The 18,618-nt window shown below is 40.1% G+C and overlaps 1 protein-coding gene across 1 annotated transcript in view; it reads left to right on the top strand.

Moving 5' to 3' along the window:
• The window catches only part of LOC115054588 (Down syndrome cell adhesion molecule homolog), a 79,137-nt gene that overhangs the window by 3,263 nt on the left and 57,256 nt on the right, over positions 1 to 18,618 (top strand). Inside the window, exons 2-3 of the mRNA XM_029519858.1 lie at positions 15,929 to 16,246; positions 16,381 to 16,530. Of these exons, the coding sequence (XP_029375718.1) occupies positions 15,929 to 16,246; positions 16,381 to 16,530 (468 nt within the window). The remainder of the gene's footprint in view (positions 1 to 15,928; positions 16,247 to 16,380; positions 16,531 to 18,618) is intronic.

The following is an 18,618-nucleotide window of genomic DNA, read 5'->3' as shown; positions in this document are numbered from 1 at the left end:
CTACTTCTTTCAGTGTAAAAGAAAAAAAGAAAAGTTTTAAATGCATTTTTCTTACAAGCTTCAGAACGTTTGCCCTGAGCATATCTCAAAATTTGGTTGAAATCTCATGTTTCCCTCAGAATGGATTGAGCCAAACGGATTAGTAGTGTAGTTTATAGTCTGTGTTGCTATACTAAATTGTCTCGAGACTCTTTTTTCTCCAACCTCATAGACATTTCATCAAGACACTGCATTGCATTTATACCCACAAACCACTATCTTTTTCATCATCCTTGGTGCTAAAAGGGAGTACTTGTCTTCTTGTCCAGAGGAGGTTTTCAATTTAATGACTGTAAACCCAGTTTGCTGTCACTACATTGTTTTGGCCAATAATCACCAGTCAAAACAGCAGTGCTTAGAGGTCACATTAAGGCCAGTGGGAAACTAGGCCTGTGCCAACTAGTGTCTTTTAGTATACAACTGTCACTTCACATAGAGCCACGATGGGTTGACAGAGTCACAGCAACACACATCAGCCAACAACAATTGAGTTCAGCTCTTCAGTTGCAAATTAATATCAGCACAATTTAGGCCTTTGGGGATGTGCTTCTTTTGATTCTTGTTACTGTTACCTTGTTGTGTTATGGTGCTGGTTGTGCAGTGTATTCATACAACATGAGTTTTGACAGAGGTGAAATATTCATTCATTTAGCCCCCATTTTTTACATTATAAGTCAAGTTAATTATGTCTGCCATAATTGAGTACAGTATAGTGTTTATTGGAACCATGACAGTGTAACATGATTGTATACTAATGCCTTTTCCTGTTAGTAACACTTTCTCATTCATTTACATTTGAGTTTAGGTCATCGCTTTAATTCATATCTGACTTTATATTTTCGGCCAATTAAAAAGCACAATTCAGATTCAGGAAGAATTTCTTTTATTTGTTATTTCATTTTAATTATGGCTAAGGGTTAATATCAGAAGTCATTACTGACATGCTGTTTTGGTGGACTCACTAATCACTCCAGGATTTGCCGGTGCCATCAGGTCAAGTTTTTGCGTCGCTCCACTGTGTGTGCTCACGCCCAAGCTTGGCTGTTCAGATAAGAGTAGACTCAAGCATATGTTAATGGATGCACATTGAACTGTTAAAGGTTTCATTTAACCCAGACCAGAATGCTTAAGGAGATGATAGTGTGTAGTGAGGCAGAAAAAGAGGAGGAAGCGAGGGGGAAGAGGGACACTCAGAGTCAGCTTGTGTTATGTGGTATGTAAGGTTCATGGAAGGATATCAAATGAGCCTGGTTTTCCATGCAGAAAGCCCATTTTAGACACGAGCCCATATTTCATACAACAGTCCTTACTGTGCATTCCATAGGAAAAAGACAACACTTGTTATTTTGTGATAGGTCAGCCTTGTGTATTACTTTTATTGATATAAGTAATGGAAGCTTCAGCTCTGGATAAATAGTGTTAAAACTATGCCTTTGGTAGTTATGAACACTGATGCTACTGACGTGATCAGTGTGATGATTTACTAAACTTCAGCAAAATCTAAAGTTTAAATTAATAAGGTCGGGTAGTGCGGTGGAAAAGTCGTTGGATACAGGGACATATTGCAAATGGTTCACGAACTTGTGAATGTTTGTAAGACAAGCGTTGTTCCAGATGTTTATCTACATCTGGCAATCATATACATCTGCCACCTCACACGGTGACACAATCACACCGTTTGTTGTTTGTGTATTTAAATCCAGAGCAGAGAGTTCCTTTACATTTTATGTTTCAGGTAAACATAAAAAAAAAAAAATCTAACTAAAATTTAAAACTTGAAATCTTTCTGTTAAATTTATTTCTTTCAAAATGGCTTTGCAGGAATATATGATAGTAGGCGGCAGAGGTGGTAGACCATAGTTTTTATAATCTGTTGACTTTTACAGTGATTTAACAAGATCACAATTAGTTGTGTTATTTGTGTCTGCAGGCCTTCATTATAAAATAGGCCAGTAGGTTAATGCTAAGGCCTTGCAAATACAGCAACATTTAAGCCAGGTGAGGATCAAGGCCTGACCTGAAGTTGTTGTTTTCCTAAAGTAACCAGAGGCATTTTATTGAAAGGTTTTTATGGGATGATAAGCAGACTTATAAAGATGTATAAGATGACTATTTCTAATGTTGAGAAACTTAAAAAACTGTTGGTTACCGGCAGTCATAGTTGGTGAACCACTCCAACTGCTCCACAGCAGAATGAGCCTTTTGCCTGCTGCTGTTGTGGTCAGTGCAGGGGTGTATTTTTATGCTGTCAGGTATGAACCTATGAGGACAAAATGCAGGAGGAATGATGAGCTAATGGAAACATTACATACTTTGACTTTTTACATAAGTGTTTTAATAGGAAAATGGGCAACCACACTGGTTGATGTGACACCTGACACAAGGGTTGCTGTTTACTGTTAAACTGTAAGATGGCAATTGTTGTCTTCCCACATTATTTTAAGGTTGGTGAATTTGCAAATGTTGCGAAATACATCCCCAGTTCACAGTTTTCATATGTTCAGGCTCATTCACCGATTACGTTTTCCCAAAGAAAAATGCTGTGGTGTCATTATATAGGAATATGTCTCTCTTGGGAGAGGTGGTTGGTTACTGAGGTGATGGAATCACTGCCAAATATCCCCCATAGAGACTCTGCCAGGCGTGGCTTCTTCATGTTCTTGTTGGATGTAGATAATTGTGTGCATGCACAGATAAACTAGCTTCATGATCATACATTTAATATGGTTTATGTAAAAGAGTAGAACAGACTGGGTCAATTTTACTGACTTTACTGTAACACAGTGCTGAAGAAATATCTGACATGAGCTTCTCCTCACCATATATTTAAAAACATAAATATGGAAGATTTAAACAACCAATCAGAGCAATAAATATATAAACAATAAAAACACAGTACGTAAATTATTTCTTTAAGAGTAATGATTAGTGTACAACGTTTAGTTTCTAAAATTCCTCTGAGAGCCAATACTTATACACAATACTTCAATCTTCAAGAGGCTGAAACAGCACATAGTTCATTCCACTGATGTTATATCTCGTAAATGACTCATGGTGCAACCCACCTATTTATGCTCTTTGCAGCCCATTCACAGATAAGCCTTACCTAAGTTAGGTAAGACTTCACTGCACAGTGAGATGTGCTACATCCAAAACATTGCATTTAACGTTAACATATTCCTGTGTGGTTTTTTTTAGATAATACAAGATATATTGTGACGGAAATAATCAATCACTGCCATCCAGAGTATTTCTGCTTTGGAGCTGCAGTGAAATAATGACCAATCCTGTGAACATGTATGATGAGGTGATATATATATATATATATATATATATATATATACATGTGCATCCCATCTTTTTCACATTAAATGTTATTAAACCATGTTAAATTATCAATCCTAACCCTGTAAGCGCTTTTACATGGTTTAAAACAGTTAAAGCACATAAAATGCTCTAAGATATGACGTCGCCAGCTACTTTGTTATCTATGTCATCTGTCAACAAAGCAGGAGACTGGTAAACTGATCTATTTACAGAAGCATTACATCAACAAAAAACTTGAATTCTGTGGATGCTTAACAAGGATAAACAGCCTCAGGTGCAGCACTGACAGTCCAGTTAATGAAGCACAGAACATTTTGAATAGGAGACTCTGCTGTGGTCATGCCCTGTGCCACTATCTTCATAACAAAAGCATTGGAGGGTATTATTCACAGACAGGTTGAAATTTCTTTAACATAATGCTATAGGGGCAAGATGTGCCCTCAAGCTGAATAAAAATAATTGGAACTGAAAAAATTAAATAAAAATAAGAAAAAATATACATGAATGTCAAATAATACCAAAAGCTAAGCACATGATATTAAATCTTTGTATTGTCACCGAATTTAAATGAGATCATGACAGTCATGAAGTCATGAGAGGTCATCGAGTCATTGTTGTTGAACTGTGAATAAATGTGACAAACAAATTGTGAATGACGTTATCAACGGGAAGAAAATCCAATCAGGACCTCACTGGCAACTTCTCTGCCTTTGGCTGAATACTGGAAGTATTCATTAGGCACAACCAAACCGTACTGATTAGCATTCAAAATCCCGCTCTGTTCCTGTAGCTCCAAATGTGTTACATTTTCAAACATTCTGGCAAATGTTCCATTAAAGTGTTGCTAGCCCCCAGCTCTATTCTGCTCCACTCTCCACTCTATCAGGCCTTTCCCAGAAGTGATTATGCTAATTGCTGTTTGATCAGATGATTAAATTATAATTTGATTAATCCCGGGCAGTAAACGCTCAGAATACATTGATGTGTATTTTGCTGCCTGGCAATGTTTGCGGAGCCCCCTTGTCACCAGGCAGGCAGTCTAAAGCACACGATCCACGCACAGGACAGAGAGAGATGTATGTAAAGCTACATTGAAGTTGTTATGAACATAAATGAAATGCTGCTTGTGATGTAACGTTGTCTGGTAAGCACAGAAAACATGATGATTAATAAAGGATGCCTCTTGTCTGTGTGCAGATTGAGTGTAGCTCTAATGCAGATAGCTGCCATTTTTCCAGCCATTGCCTGTGTCGGTTACTTTCAATTGACTCTGTATCCATCAGGGTGATTTATAATCAAGCTGTGTGCACACCTTCCTGTAGGACTAAATGAGCAGGTCCTGTGTTGTACCCCCGATGGGATACAGTGCTTCTTTATTAGCGTGTGTATTTTTTACGATGGCTGTTCTCTGAGTTCACTTTTGTTGGGCTTCCGATTAAAGCTTAACTGAAGAGCTGAACTCACGTTGAACGCACAAAAACGTAAAGATGAGCGGACGTGCACACAAATCTGCATAGCTCAGTTTGCTGTGTTTGTGTAGCAGTAAGGGAGGACTCTCTCCTGCGGTGGCGTTACTGAAGATGAAACACTTGTGGCTTTGAGGCAAATGGAGGGCTGTTGAGGGACTGGAGGCAGGGATGAAGGGAGAGTGTTTGGGGGTGAGGTGGAGAGGGGGCTGATATTTTTCTGAGGCTGAGGATGGCTGTGAGTGGAAAGGCAGCAATGTCTAGTCATCTGACCCACAATCTCATTTTACCCCAGGACTTTGATTTGCCCTCCGTTGTCAACCGCCTCTTTGTTTGTCTCCTGCAAATGGCTTTCACTTTTACCACCTCCAGATAACGCAACAACACAGCAAAGAAACCAGAATTTGTTCTGGTTGTAAAAGAGTCAAAGACAGAAAACCATCTTTCCTTTATTTTGTAAAGTCATTAGGTGGAAACATATTTTGCTGATGCATTTTAACACCAGTGAAATATTACATTATTATCCTAAATCATTGAATCATTTTAATTTTTAGATTTTAAACATCATAATAATGTTGTAAAAATATAGATATAGTAATAATATACATGTTCTAACTGGGCTTCAGCTGTGTATTATTTTTGCACTTGAGTATTCTATCGATTATTTCATCGTGTAATCGAGTTATTTCCTTTTCTTTATTAAAACAGCAATTGTAAAAATTAAGAAAAAAGCATGTCTCTAAAATAGTTTTATTCTCAGAAAATCCCTTTTAAAACTTTCATTGCGTTTAAATTCAGTTATGTCTGAAACAAATGAATAAAAATAATAAAAGACAGCAGTATTTAATTTTGGTTCTTTGAGCTAAGTAAGGATCTTCATAATAGCCATTGATATCAACTCATGTTCTTAGTTAGTCATTACAATTACAGCACAGTCTCACTCTTATACATCTTTGCAATCACATCATATTATCATATTTAAGTTGCATTACGTTGCATTACCTTGTGTAGGCTCTGCTCTGTGAACTTGATTACTTAACTGCTTCAGTGAACACGTCTAGGGCTTATAAGGTCCATTTTATAGTGGCTCCACTGCAGGATGTTCTTGTTTTTTTGAAATAGTCCCACAGCTTTAACAGTTTCTGTCTCTTCTTCTTTAGTAATGTCTTATCTAAAATCATGCCCCTGAATTCAGAAACCTTGTCTATCGGAAAACTCCATCTGTGTGAACACAAACAGAGCATGTTGTCTTGATCATTTCTTGTACTCAAATTATTTGAATTTTCAGAGTAATCGCTTTGGCCCTGATTCTAAATAAGTAATACATTTTACAAATCCATACAAGCCCATGAGTAAAAGAGTACACCTAATGGACACAGTAATGTATGCTACTGTTAAAGGCAACACCTGCACTCGTGCATACAAAATAAGTACTACTTAATTTGTACCTCTCTGTTAATGCTTGCATGATTAAGATTTCGGTACTGAATGTAGAATACTGCAGAGTAATAAATACATTTTCTACAATACTTCCAATCCTTCAGAAAGGGTTTAGTTTTCTTGAAAAGCACAGTTTCATTCAAATTGCCCTTTATAAACTCATATAACATCTTATTATGGACTAGTGGATCATAACCTCAAATGGAACCAAAGGAAACATGTTTTAGATATGGGCGTTGATATCCCACACACATTGTAGTAGGTGGTTGCATATGCAGCAAGCCTAATAGTTCAGACACACCTATCGGTCACTTTTCTTTGATTCAAGGAAAATGGTCTAAAATTGTTTGTGTGGCAAAATGGTCATGTGGCAGACACATATTCACTGTGTGGTAAATGGACTATTTTCGCCAGAAAACAAGTCACAGCGAACGCGCAACGTGCTGAACGCATCAGTGCCGCCTGAACTTGAGTAAACATTTTCCATTCCCATTATTCTTTTCCTGTGGTCTACTCACTACCCACGTTGCATCTAAGCTCTGTCATTCAAGTCAGCGTCTTAGTCATCGTTTATATATTTATCTGTGTGTGTCTTTAAAAAAACAGGTCAGTTGTTAAATGCTTTACAGACTTTCCTGTCACTTGTCTTCTCTATTGAAAAAACAAAGTAAAAGTCCACCGTGTATACAGGTAGATATGATATGATGAGTTCATGTTGGCTATAGGCTCCCATGCTGTGCTGCATAGTCGTGCAATTCTGTATGAAGATGATCTCCAGGCTGTAAGCCTTCCTCCTTCAGCTAATCTCTCCGTTCATCCTCCCCTGCTGGATTTAATGTTCTTCCTCTGAACTCACCTGAGATACACCTCCTCACTCTCTGTTTTCTCTCTCACCATCTCTCTCTCTCTCTCGCACTCTCTGTCTTTCTGTCGTCTGTGAGCTCAGTCACAGTTGCACTTGACAGTACAGCAAGCAGAGTTGGGTGGAATTTTACTGAAATGGAAATAGAAATATTGCCACTCTTCCCGTCTTTAAAAGCATGTACAGTGTATACAGTGCTACAATACATTAGATGCAAATTATAGTCAAGTACCATAGAACGGTTCAGACAAGAAAGTCAATAACTAACAGCTCTAACCAAATACCATCTCACTGAAAATATATTCCAGCACTTTGTTGAATGAAGACCAGAGCGCCAAATCTCTGCACCACCAGGAAAGACTTCACAACACTGATTGGCAAGACAGTTAATCCGGCAGGCCTCATGAATAGAACTTCTGGTTGTTTTAATGGGAGAAGTGACCACAAGTTAGATATTTTAAATCAACAAATGTCTTCCCTTTTTGTCTGAGAGTCAAATAAATATATTGATACAACTCATAATTTCTTTTAAAATATTAAGTCAAACTCGGGTGCTGCTGGCTGGTGTGGCACGGAGACTGCAAATGGCACAGCTAACCGAGTTCTTTTGGAGAGTGGAGTTTACTTCTCAAAGCACAACATGATACACCTCATGTAGTAATTCGCACAAAATGTGGTCTTATCACCATGAGGCATCCGGAAAGAGTTCAGGAAGTTTGTTTTCTGTGTCCACTGTGTCCAGGAGAAACAGCCCCACGCATAACACAAGTAATACACATCTTGTCTGTTTCACAATTAATAAGTGAGCTTCTGAGGTGCTGGTAAGTTTTGTGGTTGTGCTTAAATAAGCCAAATTGCTGTTGACTCTACCTTCATGTTTATTGTACAATTTTTAAGGCAATATCATTCTCTTTATTTGAGTTGCAGCAAGAATGCAAGTGAGTAAAGGTGCTACCCACAATGTCAGTCTATTCCATTAAGATTCACATGTGTACAAACAGTCATAGATACTTGGTGAGACTATTCTCTACTCTCTTCTTCTACAGTTACTCATTCACTTCAGTTTAGAGTAATTTCAAAATCTCGTTCACTATAATGCATCATGGATACCTACTATATGGGATGTGCTTGGCATCAAGCAGCATGTGAGCTAACCTGTAAAGCTCTGAAGCAACAGGCATCTATATCAAGCTCTGATTCGCACTTTGATATTCAAAAGAAACAGTGTTAGAAGCTGCTGGATTGTGAAGGTTAATGGAGCATTGTGAATATCTTGTATGTTTGGGTTTACCTCTATCTCCTCTTTTTCTTGATCTGCTTTTGTATATTAGCTTTAGAAACAGCACCTACACATCATCTTTCTCAAAAGAGCAACTCCACTTTTAGCCATCACCATTTCATCCCACTTTCTCTGTCTTACAGTCTCCCTTCCTCTCTGTCTCTCTCTCTCTCTCTCTCTCTGTCCCTATCTCAGTCAATTTAGACAATTTGTCCATTTCCACCTTGGTGATGTCAGTGATTAAGGTCTTCAAAGCACCCAGTAGGTGGGAACTCCCTCCTCTCCTGTTGGTGCTCATGTAAATGAGCATTCACATGCATCAACTAACCCACTCAACAGTGAGTCGCCTCTCGCCCTCCAGAGAGTTAACATCAGAGCAGGGTATCATTGGTTTTACATAGCGGCACTGCTCAACATTATTCATGAGGGCAAATTGGGAGCCGATGATTTGGGAGAGTGAGGGGACCCTGCTCTCCGATCTGTGCAGCTTGGCCCCGAGCGGGAATTCTTTTTACCATTTATTGTGTAAGCCCCAAGGACAGGAGAGGATGGGGGTGAGGTTTCAGCAGGGTGGGGTTAGGGTGGGTGGGGGAGGGAGGGGGGTTGGATGCTTACTCACTGTCATCATGAGGCCATCCTGTCCTCCACCTCTCTCTATCCCTCCCCCAGCTCCCACTCTCCCATCCCCAGGCGGTCTCTGCAGAGCTCTGCTTTAATTACCTGCATCGTCTGCCATGAGCTGTCAGTGTAGCTCAGTGCTTGTTTGCCCCAGTGGAGCTGTCCTAATGTCTAGATGCCCTGGTGCCCATTGAATCACCACAGAGATCTCTGACCTGGTGAGGGCCACAAAATGTGGCTGAAAGCCAATTGGCCTCTGATGTTTAAATACATTAATGGCTATGGGCAGGGAAGACATGTTTTAGCAATTAATTCAGTGTGTTAATATCACAGAAGAGAGGCTAAATATTAGGATGCTGGTACAGAAAACTAACCAGTCAATGGAATAAAATAAAGCATCAATTGCTTTTTTTTATTATTATTTTTCTTATTTGGACAAGAAAACATGAGAGCCACCCCCCGCCCCCCCCCCACACACACACACACTCACACTCTCCCAAAAAGCACATTCAGCTAAGGTTGATTAATGGTGTTTGGTTGAAGTAAACACAGACTGAGAAAAAAGCCCCTGACACATCAGTGGGATAATGCACAGGCTAATGCACAGGCCTATTTATGCTGTAGTTAGTGGGACCTGTATTGATCAGACATTTACTTAAATAAATTGCTTGGGTGATTTGGAAGCAACCACTGATGGACATTGTCGGAGTGGAGGTTCACGGGACTAAAGACACATCTCAGGGAGCATAAAACCATTGTTGTTTTATTGGTTTGTAAAAAGGTATGTCTTTGAGAATCATTGCAACTGGTGTATATTCAACCTTATAGATAGAAACTGATTATCAGCCTAACCAGTGACTGGATGTCCAGTTTTATGGCAGTTGAAACAAACCTACGCATAATATACTGACCAACCAGCATCACCGGCTGCGTTCTCTCCTCTGTGCTGCTGTCTTGCCTGTGGACCAAGCCGCTGTGTTTGTGGACAGCCAGACATTCACACTCAGCCCCCCACTTCACTCTGACACACCCATGTGCCCTCTCCTTGACCGGAACATGTCTGTTGCCCTTGAGCTCTAAATGCAGAGTCCACAATAGGAGGACTGCATTAGGAGTCACCTGCAATCCACGATTAGAGGCATCAACGGGTGCTGCCACCAATAGGTGCTGACATGTGGGATTGTACTGAGCATTCTTTCACACAGCAAAAAGAAGGGTCCTGCCCCCCCCCCCCCCCCCCCCCCCCACACACACACACACACTTTCTGCCCTTCTTCCGAGCCATTCAAAGACAGAAAACACAGGAAATATAGAGTCCATCTATTATATATGAGTGAGATTCATAATTGAATATCACTTTTTCCTTTTTGTGGTTTTGGCTCATGGAGAACTGATGTCGATCAGTTAGTGAGAGCATTTGTGTGTGGGTCGGTCCCCTGTCAGCGTAATATAATCATTGTGATGTCAAAGCCACTTTAAAGAAACTGAGATAGGATAATACAAGTTGTAGCATTTTTGTATTCATAATTCTGTTTGTACAAATCTTTATAGTCTGACCTTTTCTTTCTGGCTCTGTGTGCACTATGGGTTTGGACACAGAGGAAAATTTAAATAACAGAAAGGAAAAAAAGGAGTTTTCAGGTCTATTCAGTAAGCTGTTACAAAAAGTGAAATTTAGAAACATTTCCAAAAGCAGCTCCAGACAGAAGAAGAAACTGAAGTCCCCTGAGATGGGGACAGAAGTGTTTCAGACCGAAGCCTCTATCTGCCAACCAGACTGATGGCTGGCTGACTAACAATTGATATGGTCCATATGAATATTTTATCTGAAGATTCAGTCTGGTCTGTATCTTCAAACTTGTGCCTTGTCCCTCTGCAAGAATGGGAAGTTGGAAAATCTTTGCGATGCATGTGTTACATCTTACTATTTTATGACAGCTGTTAATGAGATTATTATTTAACACTGCTACACACAAATACTTGATGACAGCCAAGAGCCACCCACATACTGTCTCCTCTGCTTGCAAGCAAGCATTTGGATAAATTGGACCAATTTGTCTTGGGCTCTTATTTTACAACTGAAAATACAAATTCTGTTTATGTAATATGTGCTTTATTAGATAACTGTCAGAGGGAATAAACACTTGAGATGTTTTATATCAACCTGATAGAGATGCATCATTGGATGAACGTTTCAAGCCTGGTGATATGGTGATTTTATTTATTTATTTGTTTTGTTTTGTTTTTGAATGAATGCCTTGGGCTAACAGTCTCCTTTTACTCTCAAACCAGGACACAGCAGAGTGTTGAATGCTGTTTTCTACATATTTCTTACAGCATTTTGATTTTAGGGTCCAATGCTTTCAGTTTTTGGAGGGTCCTGTGGAGGAAATATACAGATAAGGAGAGTTAGTGAGACAGCTGGGTACAGGGTGATACTCTTTTCTGTTTTTTCTTTCTTTCTTTTCTGCACCTGTATCCCTGTGTAAAGGTAGAGCAAGTCTGAATTTGAGAGACAGGATCACAGAAGCATGAAGGAGAGATGAAGGCTAGAGAGGAATACAAACAGACAAAGCAGAGCAGAAGCAGAGTGAAACGGGAGAGAAAAGGAGAGTGAAGAGGTCAAGAGAAAGAGAGGTATACATTTGAAGAAAGCAATAGAACTGAACAAATAAAACCGAGAGCGAGCATACCTTTGACCTCTGTCATGGGGCCTCTCCTATCCGTCTCTCTTTACTTTACATTCTTGTTACATCTCTGTTAATAGTGGTCTGTTTGCCACTGTCTGAGTGCTTTTTCAGCTTTCCTGCTTCCCCACTCAACCCCCACCCTCACTGTTTTCCTGGGCTCTGTGCTGAAAAATAAATGCACTTCTACTGTATTTATGTGAACTTCTGGGATCTGGTTGGGTTTTGTATCCATCAGGCTTCCTCATCTCAACAAATCAGCCACCCAGAAATAGGTGGTGGCGGTGGAGGTGGTGGAGGTGTCAATTTTTTATGAGTTGGTGCAAAGGAGATTGAGACAAAAGCATTTTTAAAGCAGCCTCTCATCTTGGCACAGTTGCCTTTCACATGCACTCATACCACCAGCTGCATGACCATGTTTGTTCTCATTCAAACAGTGTCAGCCGCTGCAGCAGCCGTCTAACCGCCTGCATCGGAGTCCCCAACGGCTGATTAGAGTGAAATGTGCCATCTTCTTTATATAAAATTATTGCTCCCAATTTCTTTTATAAAACACTGTACTAGAGTTTTGGGCAGCAAAATAAACATTCAGTTATCACCAGATGTATGCACAATTTGCTGCAAACATTCTAACACTTCTGAGGATCATACATCATACACTATGTACTACAATTGCTTAATAACCAGGCTCAATCATTACACTCTTACTTCCTTTTAATGTTTGTACAGTCTGAACGCACGATTTGGCGCGATCTAAACTAAAGCGCTGATATCTAGAGAGTTTAAACATATGTTTAAACAAATTACTTGTCATCAGTTTTCACCAGATCAGCTGCAGAGTGTAGAATCAATTTGGAACGATGTTATACAACAGTTAACTTCATCTCCTGATTTTATATTGAAGTCTGAGGTTTTCAGCAAACAAGAAGTTGTGAAATTGTTTGTCTCTGAAGTTCTTGCAAAATGACCGGGAGTCTCTGTCAGATTTTCATCTGTATTATATCTTCGAATTGCATTTCAGTGAGATTGATATCAAATACATGGACTATCCAGAGAACATGGAGATTGTTTTGAAAATATATATATCATCATTTCATAGCATATCATATTTATTTGCTTTACATACAAATTCTATGTCATCAGCATCAAATGAAAATGAATTTTGTTAGAGTGAGGAGAAGCCTGTGCTGTACAGACAATGTGACTCTTTCACTGAGTCACAACAGAAATGTCTGTGTGACTCTGGCATGTGGGAATTAATCATTCAGATGATGAGAGCCAATATTTCTGTTAAGGAGGCAAATTAACTAAATTGTGGTGAAATATTTACTCCACTGATAATTCACAGTCACAGTAGCTCCCCGCCAGTCATAACAGATGCTGAGATTTTATGACCATCTTGATGGCAGATTTTCCTACGTGAGAAAAGCACTGACAAGCTGTTAGTCATTGTGATTACATGGCTGTAAATTAACCCCAGAGAAGTTTTCCGTGTATCATAATGGCTCAAGAGCAACGCTGAACAGTTTATTTTGGTTTTAGGATATCTTCCATAGAAGTGCAGCTTTATTTTTTGATGCAATAATACACAGTATGAAAAGCAGTATCTTTTTGCCTCAAGGCTAATGCACGGGCCCTGCATGAACATGACGTGACAGAACACATCAACAGCAACGCCAGTTTCGTGCTCTCTCTGACACATGCCGCACATGAAATAACCTTGAGCGCTCAAACCTGAGGAAAATTCTTGTTCTTCTTTATCTAGTTTTTGGGTGTCTTCGCTGTGCACAGGTTCCTCCTTACACTGGTAATGTGACACCCTAGTGTTTGCCTCCTCTCCTTAACAGTCTGTAGTTAATTAATGATCAGGTTTCAGGCCCAGCAGTGAACTGTGTCATGGCTCCTCTGCCTCCTCTTCCCAGCTCTGGGATAAGAAATGACAGTCTTGTCGCTGTTGACAACTACAACCATTCGCTTTTTCAACACCTCCAGGCCTGGCCCTCTGAGTGCTGCATGTGTGAAGTGACTGCCGCCAGTAATGTGCAGAAACATGTGTACACCACTATGTTTGTTTGTCCCAACAGGTTGAACGACCAGTGGGTGGAAGTGGCCGGCGATTTGAGCATGCTCATTAGGAATTTATGGAGCGCTAAAATGTTTGGTCTCCCGGGAGGGGGGATTGGCAGCTGTCGCACAGGCAGGCAGGCAGGCTGGCGACAGGAGGGGGAAGCCCACTTAAATAGAGAGCACATACTGTAGAGATACAGCATGCACAACTTAGCTAAACAGGCCCACAGTGCGCATCTTTGTCACGCATGTCACTGTCTATTTCTGTGTTATTATCATTTATACATTTGTGTTTTTGTTAAGTTTCCCCTGCAAATGTGACTGAGTTAAATTGAACAAATGTTTACTTCTCAAATTTAAGATTTTAACACTCACCACTTTGTTCATTCAGTACACACACAACACAAACACTGAGGGCCAGCTCAACAAAATTTTTTGTATTTCCACAAAAATCTTCTTTAAAATTGCTGTTCCTCCAATTGCTTCATTCTATGGGGCCGGTTAGTATGGTGGCCCAAAAAGGTCACTGTACTGACCCTCAAGAAAATGCAAGCAAATGGAGAAACATCATAGGATTATGATTAAATTGCAGCTATATATACACTCTATTTCCACTTTATTACATCATGGTCCAAGTCTGCTAGTGACCTCTAGCACAAACCACAAAAGCTACTGGCAAATGTCCATGTGTTTTGTGTTTTTCTTTTTTTTTTTGGTTTGTTTATGTGAAACCTGCAGTATATCTGTATTCACTTGGGTTCCAGAGCACATACACATGCCCAAACAGGTGAAGATGTTTCCCTCATCTTTGGCATTTTTGTCCATTTGTGTGCGCTCTTTAAGTGTAGAAGAGAGCTCTCAGGGTCAAGTTTCTGCTCTGCTAAGCTATGGAGATAAAAACTGTAAAAGTTACCTCCTTCAGCTTTTATTCACCTGTGCATGCACAGCAGCGCCATTTAGTTTTGACTTAAACGAGGCCTTTGTTCATAATTTAACTCAAAGTTTGGTGTCATGGGTTTGTTTATTCTGAAGGTTCTACTCGAAGGACAGATCTGTGGAAATGCGCCACAAACCAACGCCTCACATTATGACGATTTATTTTCTCCAGCAACTTAAATCTGTGAAATGTGCAAGAGACAGTTGATGTATTAACCACTCATTCACTCTTGCTTGGGATCCAGCCATAACACATATGCTGGCTTCATGCCGACCATGTAGGTTGTCCATTACAGCTAAGAATTGTCAGTTTTAATCTAGCCCAGTAACTGACTACAGTGAAAGTGCATCACATTACACTGACTTGCTTCATTTGTTGAGATGACATTGAAACACATCCTCCCACAGACATAACAAATCGATTGTAGAGAGTGTTAGAGTGTTTTTGTTTTTCGTTTTTTTTTTTTGTTCCAATATCCAAATTGTAATTACAGAAACAGATTCTCAAGTGTTTGCAGCAGTATAATTGATACTGTAATGACAGATTTCTCTGTCTCTAGGTTATGTGAAACATTTTGCAGGCAATGGAAGCTTTTAGTGTAGATTTTAAGCACAGATATAAGTTATTTCATCATGAGGACATTTGCTTGTTGGGCTGTGTCAGAGGAAGAATTTAATAACAGAAGGTTTAAAGCAGCGATACAATCTTCATCATCCTTCCACCTATAATTTGATGTCACACACAAACTCTTTGCGCTTGGGGCCATTACTTAAGTGTCTCTTCCATATGTTTACTTTTCCAAGAAATGCCTCTATAATTGGAGAATTAGCCCTGAAGACACTGTCATCAACAGCTCATTGGATTTCTGAGAGCTCTGCTCCCTTCAGAGCTGCTCAGTTAGTGTGTGGCTACGTGTTTTGTAGGCACGGTTGGTCTGGTGCTGGCTGTTATTTCACAACCACTGCTGATCTCCCAGAGTTTTGCTGCAATGTCTCTACACGGACAACAAGATCCACTCCTGCAGCTGTCCTCCACTGCAGTGAGCACAGACACAAAACACAGATGCAGGATTGTGTGGTTCTGTCAAATATTACTGTTCCTGTGTGTTGTGGTGGGGTTTAATAGAGGCTGCAGCAGTTTGCCTGTTCAAATAATGTAATTGCCTTTCTAACAGTTATATTTCCAATCTCATTTCTCTCCTGGCAGTTTTCTGTGAAGATCTACGTTCCAGCTTATATTTTGTCAATGCATCTGTGCAAGAGGTAGTGTTTGCCAGCACCACAGGGACATCGGTGCCCTGTCCCGCCGCAGGCGTGCCCCCTGTCTCACTGCGCTGGTACCTGGCCACAGGCGAGGAGATCTATGATGTGCCAGGGATCCGCCATGTGCACCCCAATGGCACCCTTCAGATCTTCCACATCCCCCCTTCCAGCTTCAGCAAACTTATCCATGACAACACCTACTATTGCACAGCGGAGAATCTCTCAGGGAGAATCAGGAGCCAAGATGTCCACATTAAGGCTGGTCAGTTTCTCTGCTCATGAATTCCTTCATGCAACAGTCATGGTCCATAACGAGTAGCAGATTTTCTTAACTCAGTATCAACAGCTTCCTATCTAGTGCCACATATAACACACATCTCTATGCCTTCCTCCCAGTCCTACGAGAGCCCTACACTGTTCGAGTGGAGGACCAGAAAGCCATGAGAGGCAATGTGGCGGTCTTCAAGTGCATTATCCCCGCCTCAGTGGAGGCCTACATCACTGTTGTGTCCTGGGAGAAAGACACAATGTCAATCAACGCTGAAAGTAAGTCATGGCTTATTTCTAAACCATAGTAAGAACTTAACAATGATAGTATGGGGATAGTAGTTTGATATTTGGCATCAATATTTTGATGCTAATGATGATCTTGCTGATTTGTTCTTGTTCTTTTTCGTGAGCTTCACTGTTGTTACAGTGTTATAAAAGGTAATGATAATATTCACAGACCAGAGAAAGATTTAAATGTAGATATCTACAGAACATATAGGTACTGGTCTACTTGTCATTAAGAACTTCAGCCAAATGGTCAGTGTGACATCACGTTTGTTGCCTTGTTCACAATGTAATTAGTGAAAAGTTGGTGTAACAAAGTCTAAATGCAGCAAGCAGTCGCATAAAGAGAGATGTAGTGCAGCTCCATCTTCAGCTTAATTTTGAGAATAACTGCAGCCTACACACAGTACTATTGATGTGAAATACAAGTTTTAGTATGAAGTATGAGTTGTGGTATGAAATTGAATGTTAGTTAATGCCAGCAGTATTGCCTTTGTTGAAGTTGATCAGCTCTAAATGACAAATTCATGTGTTAATAGTTATGTGAAAGTTGTTGTGATACCAGAGGTGTGTGTGTGCATGCATGTGTGGGCCGAGTTAACTGACAGGAACTCAAAAAGTCCTACCTTGTACCAGCTAGCTGGGTCCGCTCATTTTGTGTCCGTGTGTGTGCGCGTGCGTGCATGTGTGTATTTACTTCTGTCTGACCCAATGACAGTGAGGTCCCGCTCCTCTTGCTCTGCCTGGTCTTCCATGAGAGCGCAGACTGCCAGCCGTGTCACTTAGTCTCAGTGTATTGACCCATTTCTCTGGCTGATAGGAAGCACTGCAGTACTCCGATCATTCAGATCACTTAAATGGAACGCTCGCCTGCGTGATTGTTTCCCAGCCCTAGGGGGCAAATTCACTTTATGTGGGGCATTTAGCAAACTCAATAGACAAGAGTTAATGTCATTTTGCTTTTGGATGGAGGGCAAATGCTGGCCAGTGACTGCTTTTTTTTTTTTTTTTTTGTTGACGTTTCACATTTGTCCACTGAGGTGAAATCAGCCATGTTGAAATCTATAGCAATCTCTTAATTGTCCACAAATAGGTTTGCCCGAAGCTTAGTATATGGGGACATACAAGGATTATGTTGCTGATGGAGTGTGGACTTTTTGAACTCATCACCAAATTGTTCAGCTGTTTTGGAGTGAAGTTTGGAGGACAGTGAGTGTTAAAAAATGCTGAACTATTAACAATTTGCAGCTTTTGTACAGGTTGAAACAAAAAAAACAAAAAAAACAAAAAAATGTCTTCACTATCCAAGCAAAGTGTTTATCCTGAGCCATAAAATCATCACATCTGTAGCCGTCAGCCATGTAAATGCTGTCAGAAAAATCATCCAGCCACCAATCTACTGCTCTTCTCCATGCTAAATAATGGATGACGGAAGCCTATGAATCCACGAGCAAATGGTCTTTATTCACGTCTCAGTGCTCGCATCGTCCTGACGCACCGTCCATTCCCCTCATCCTCTTGTACACACATTCTAAGTGCACTTTGTGTCCGTGTGTGTGTGTGTGTACCCCTGTCTACAAGTCTATAGGCACTCCTAACTGACAGCTCAATGCAAGATTGCTCAACCTTTCATCTCAATGCCCGAGCTATAAAATTTTAATTTTTAATAAGCAAAAATAATATCAACACTTCGGCTTAAACAAAAAAAAAAAAAAAGAAAGAAACTTGGTAAAATATAGCTTTTCTGTCTTAAAAATGAATAATTGAAGTGGCTTTTCAGTTTTGAAAGTAGCATGTTGCAGAGTGTCTGTTAGACAGGGCCTCAGTAAGTCTCACTGGACGTAGACTCTTTTGAGCTGTTGGAGGGTAGACTAACAAAGCACCATTTAAAGAGTGCTGGTGTCCATTAGAATAGAATGGGAAATAATGATGAAAAATGCATTTACTCAGGACTTCCAATAAAAATAACAGGTTAGTATAACTGTCTGATGCTGTGGTTTTATGGTGGACTCCGTTCTTAACAGAAGCCCTGCAGAAAATATCCATTTAATCTTATTAACTCTTAAACCCAGACTCTTT

Source organism: Echeneis naucrates, chromosome 14, assembly GCF_900963305.1.
Source record: "Echeneis naucrates chromosome 14, fEcheNa1.1, whole genome shotgun sequence".
NCBI classification, from domain to species: Eukaryota; Metazoa; Chordata; class Actinopteri; order Carangiformes; family Echeneidae; genus Echeneis; species Echeneis naucrates.
This window is presented reverse-complemented; position numbering and strand designations above follow the sequence as displayed.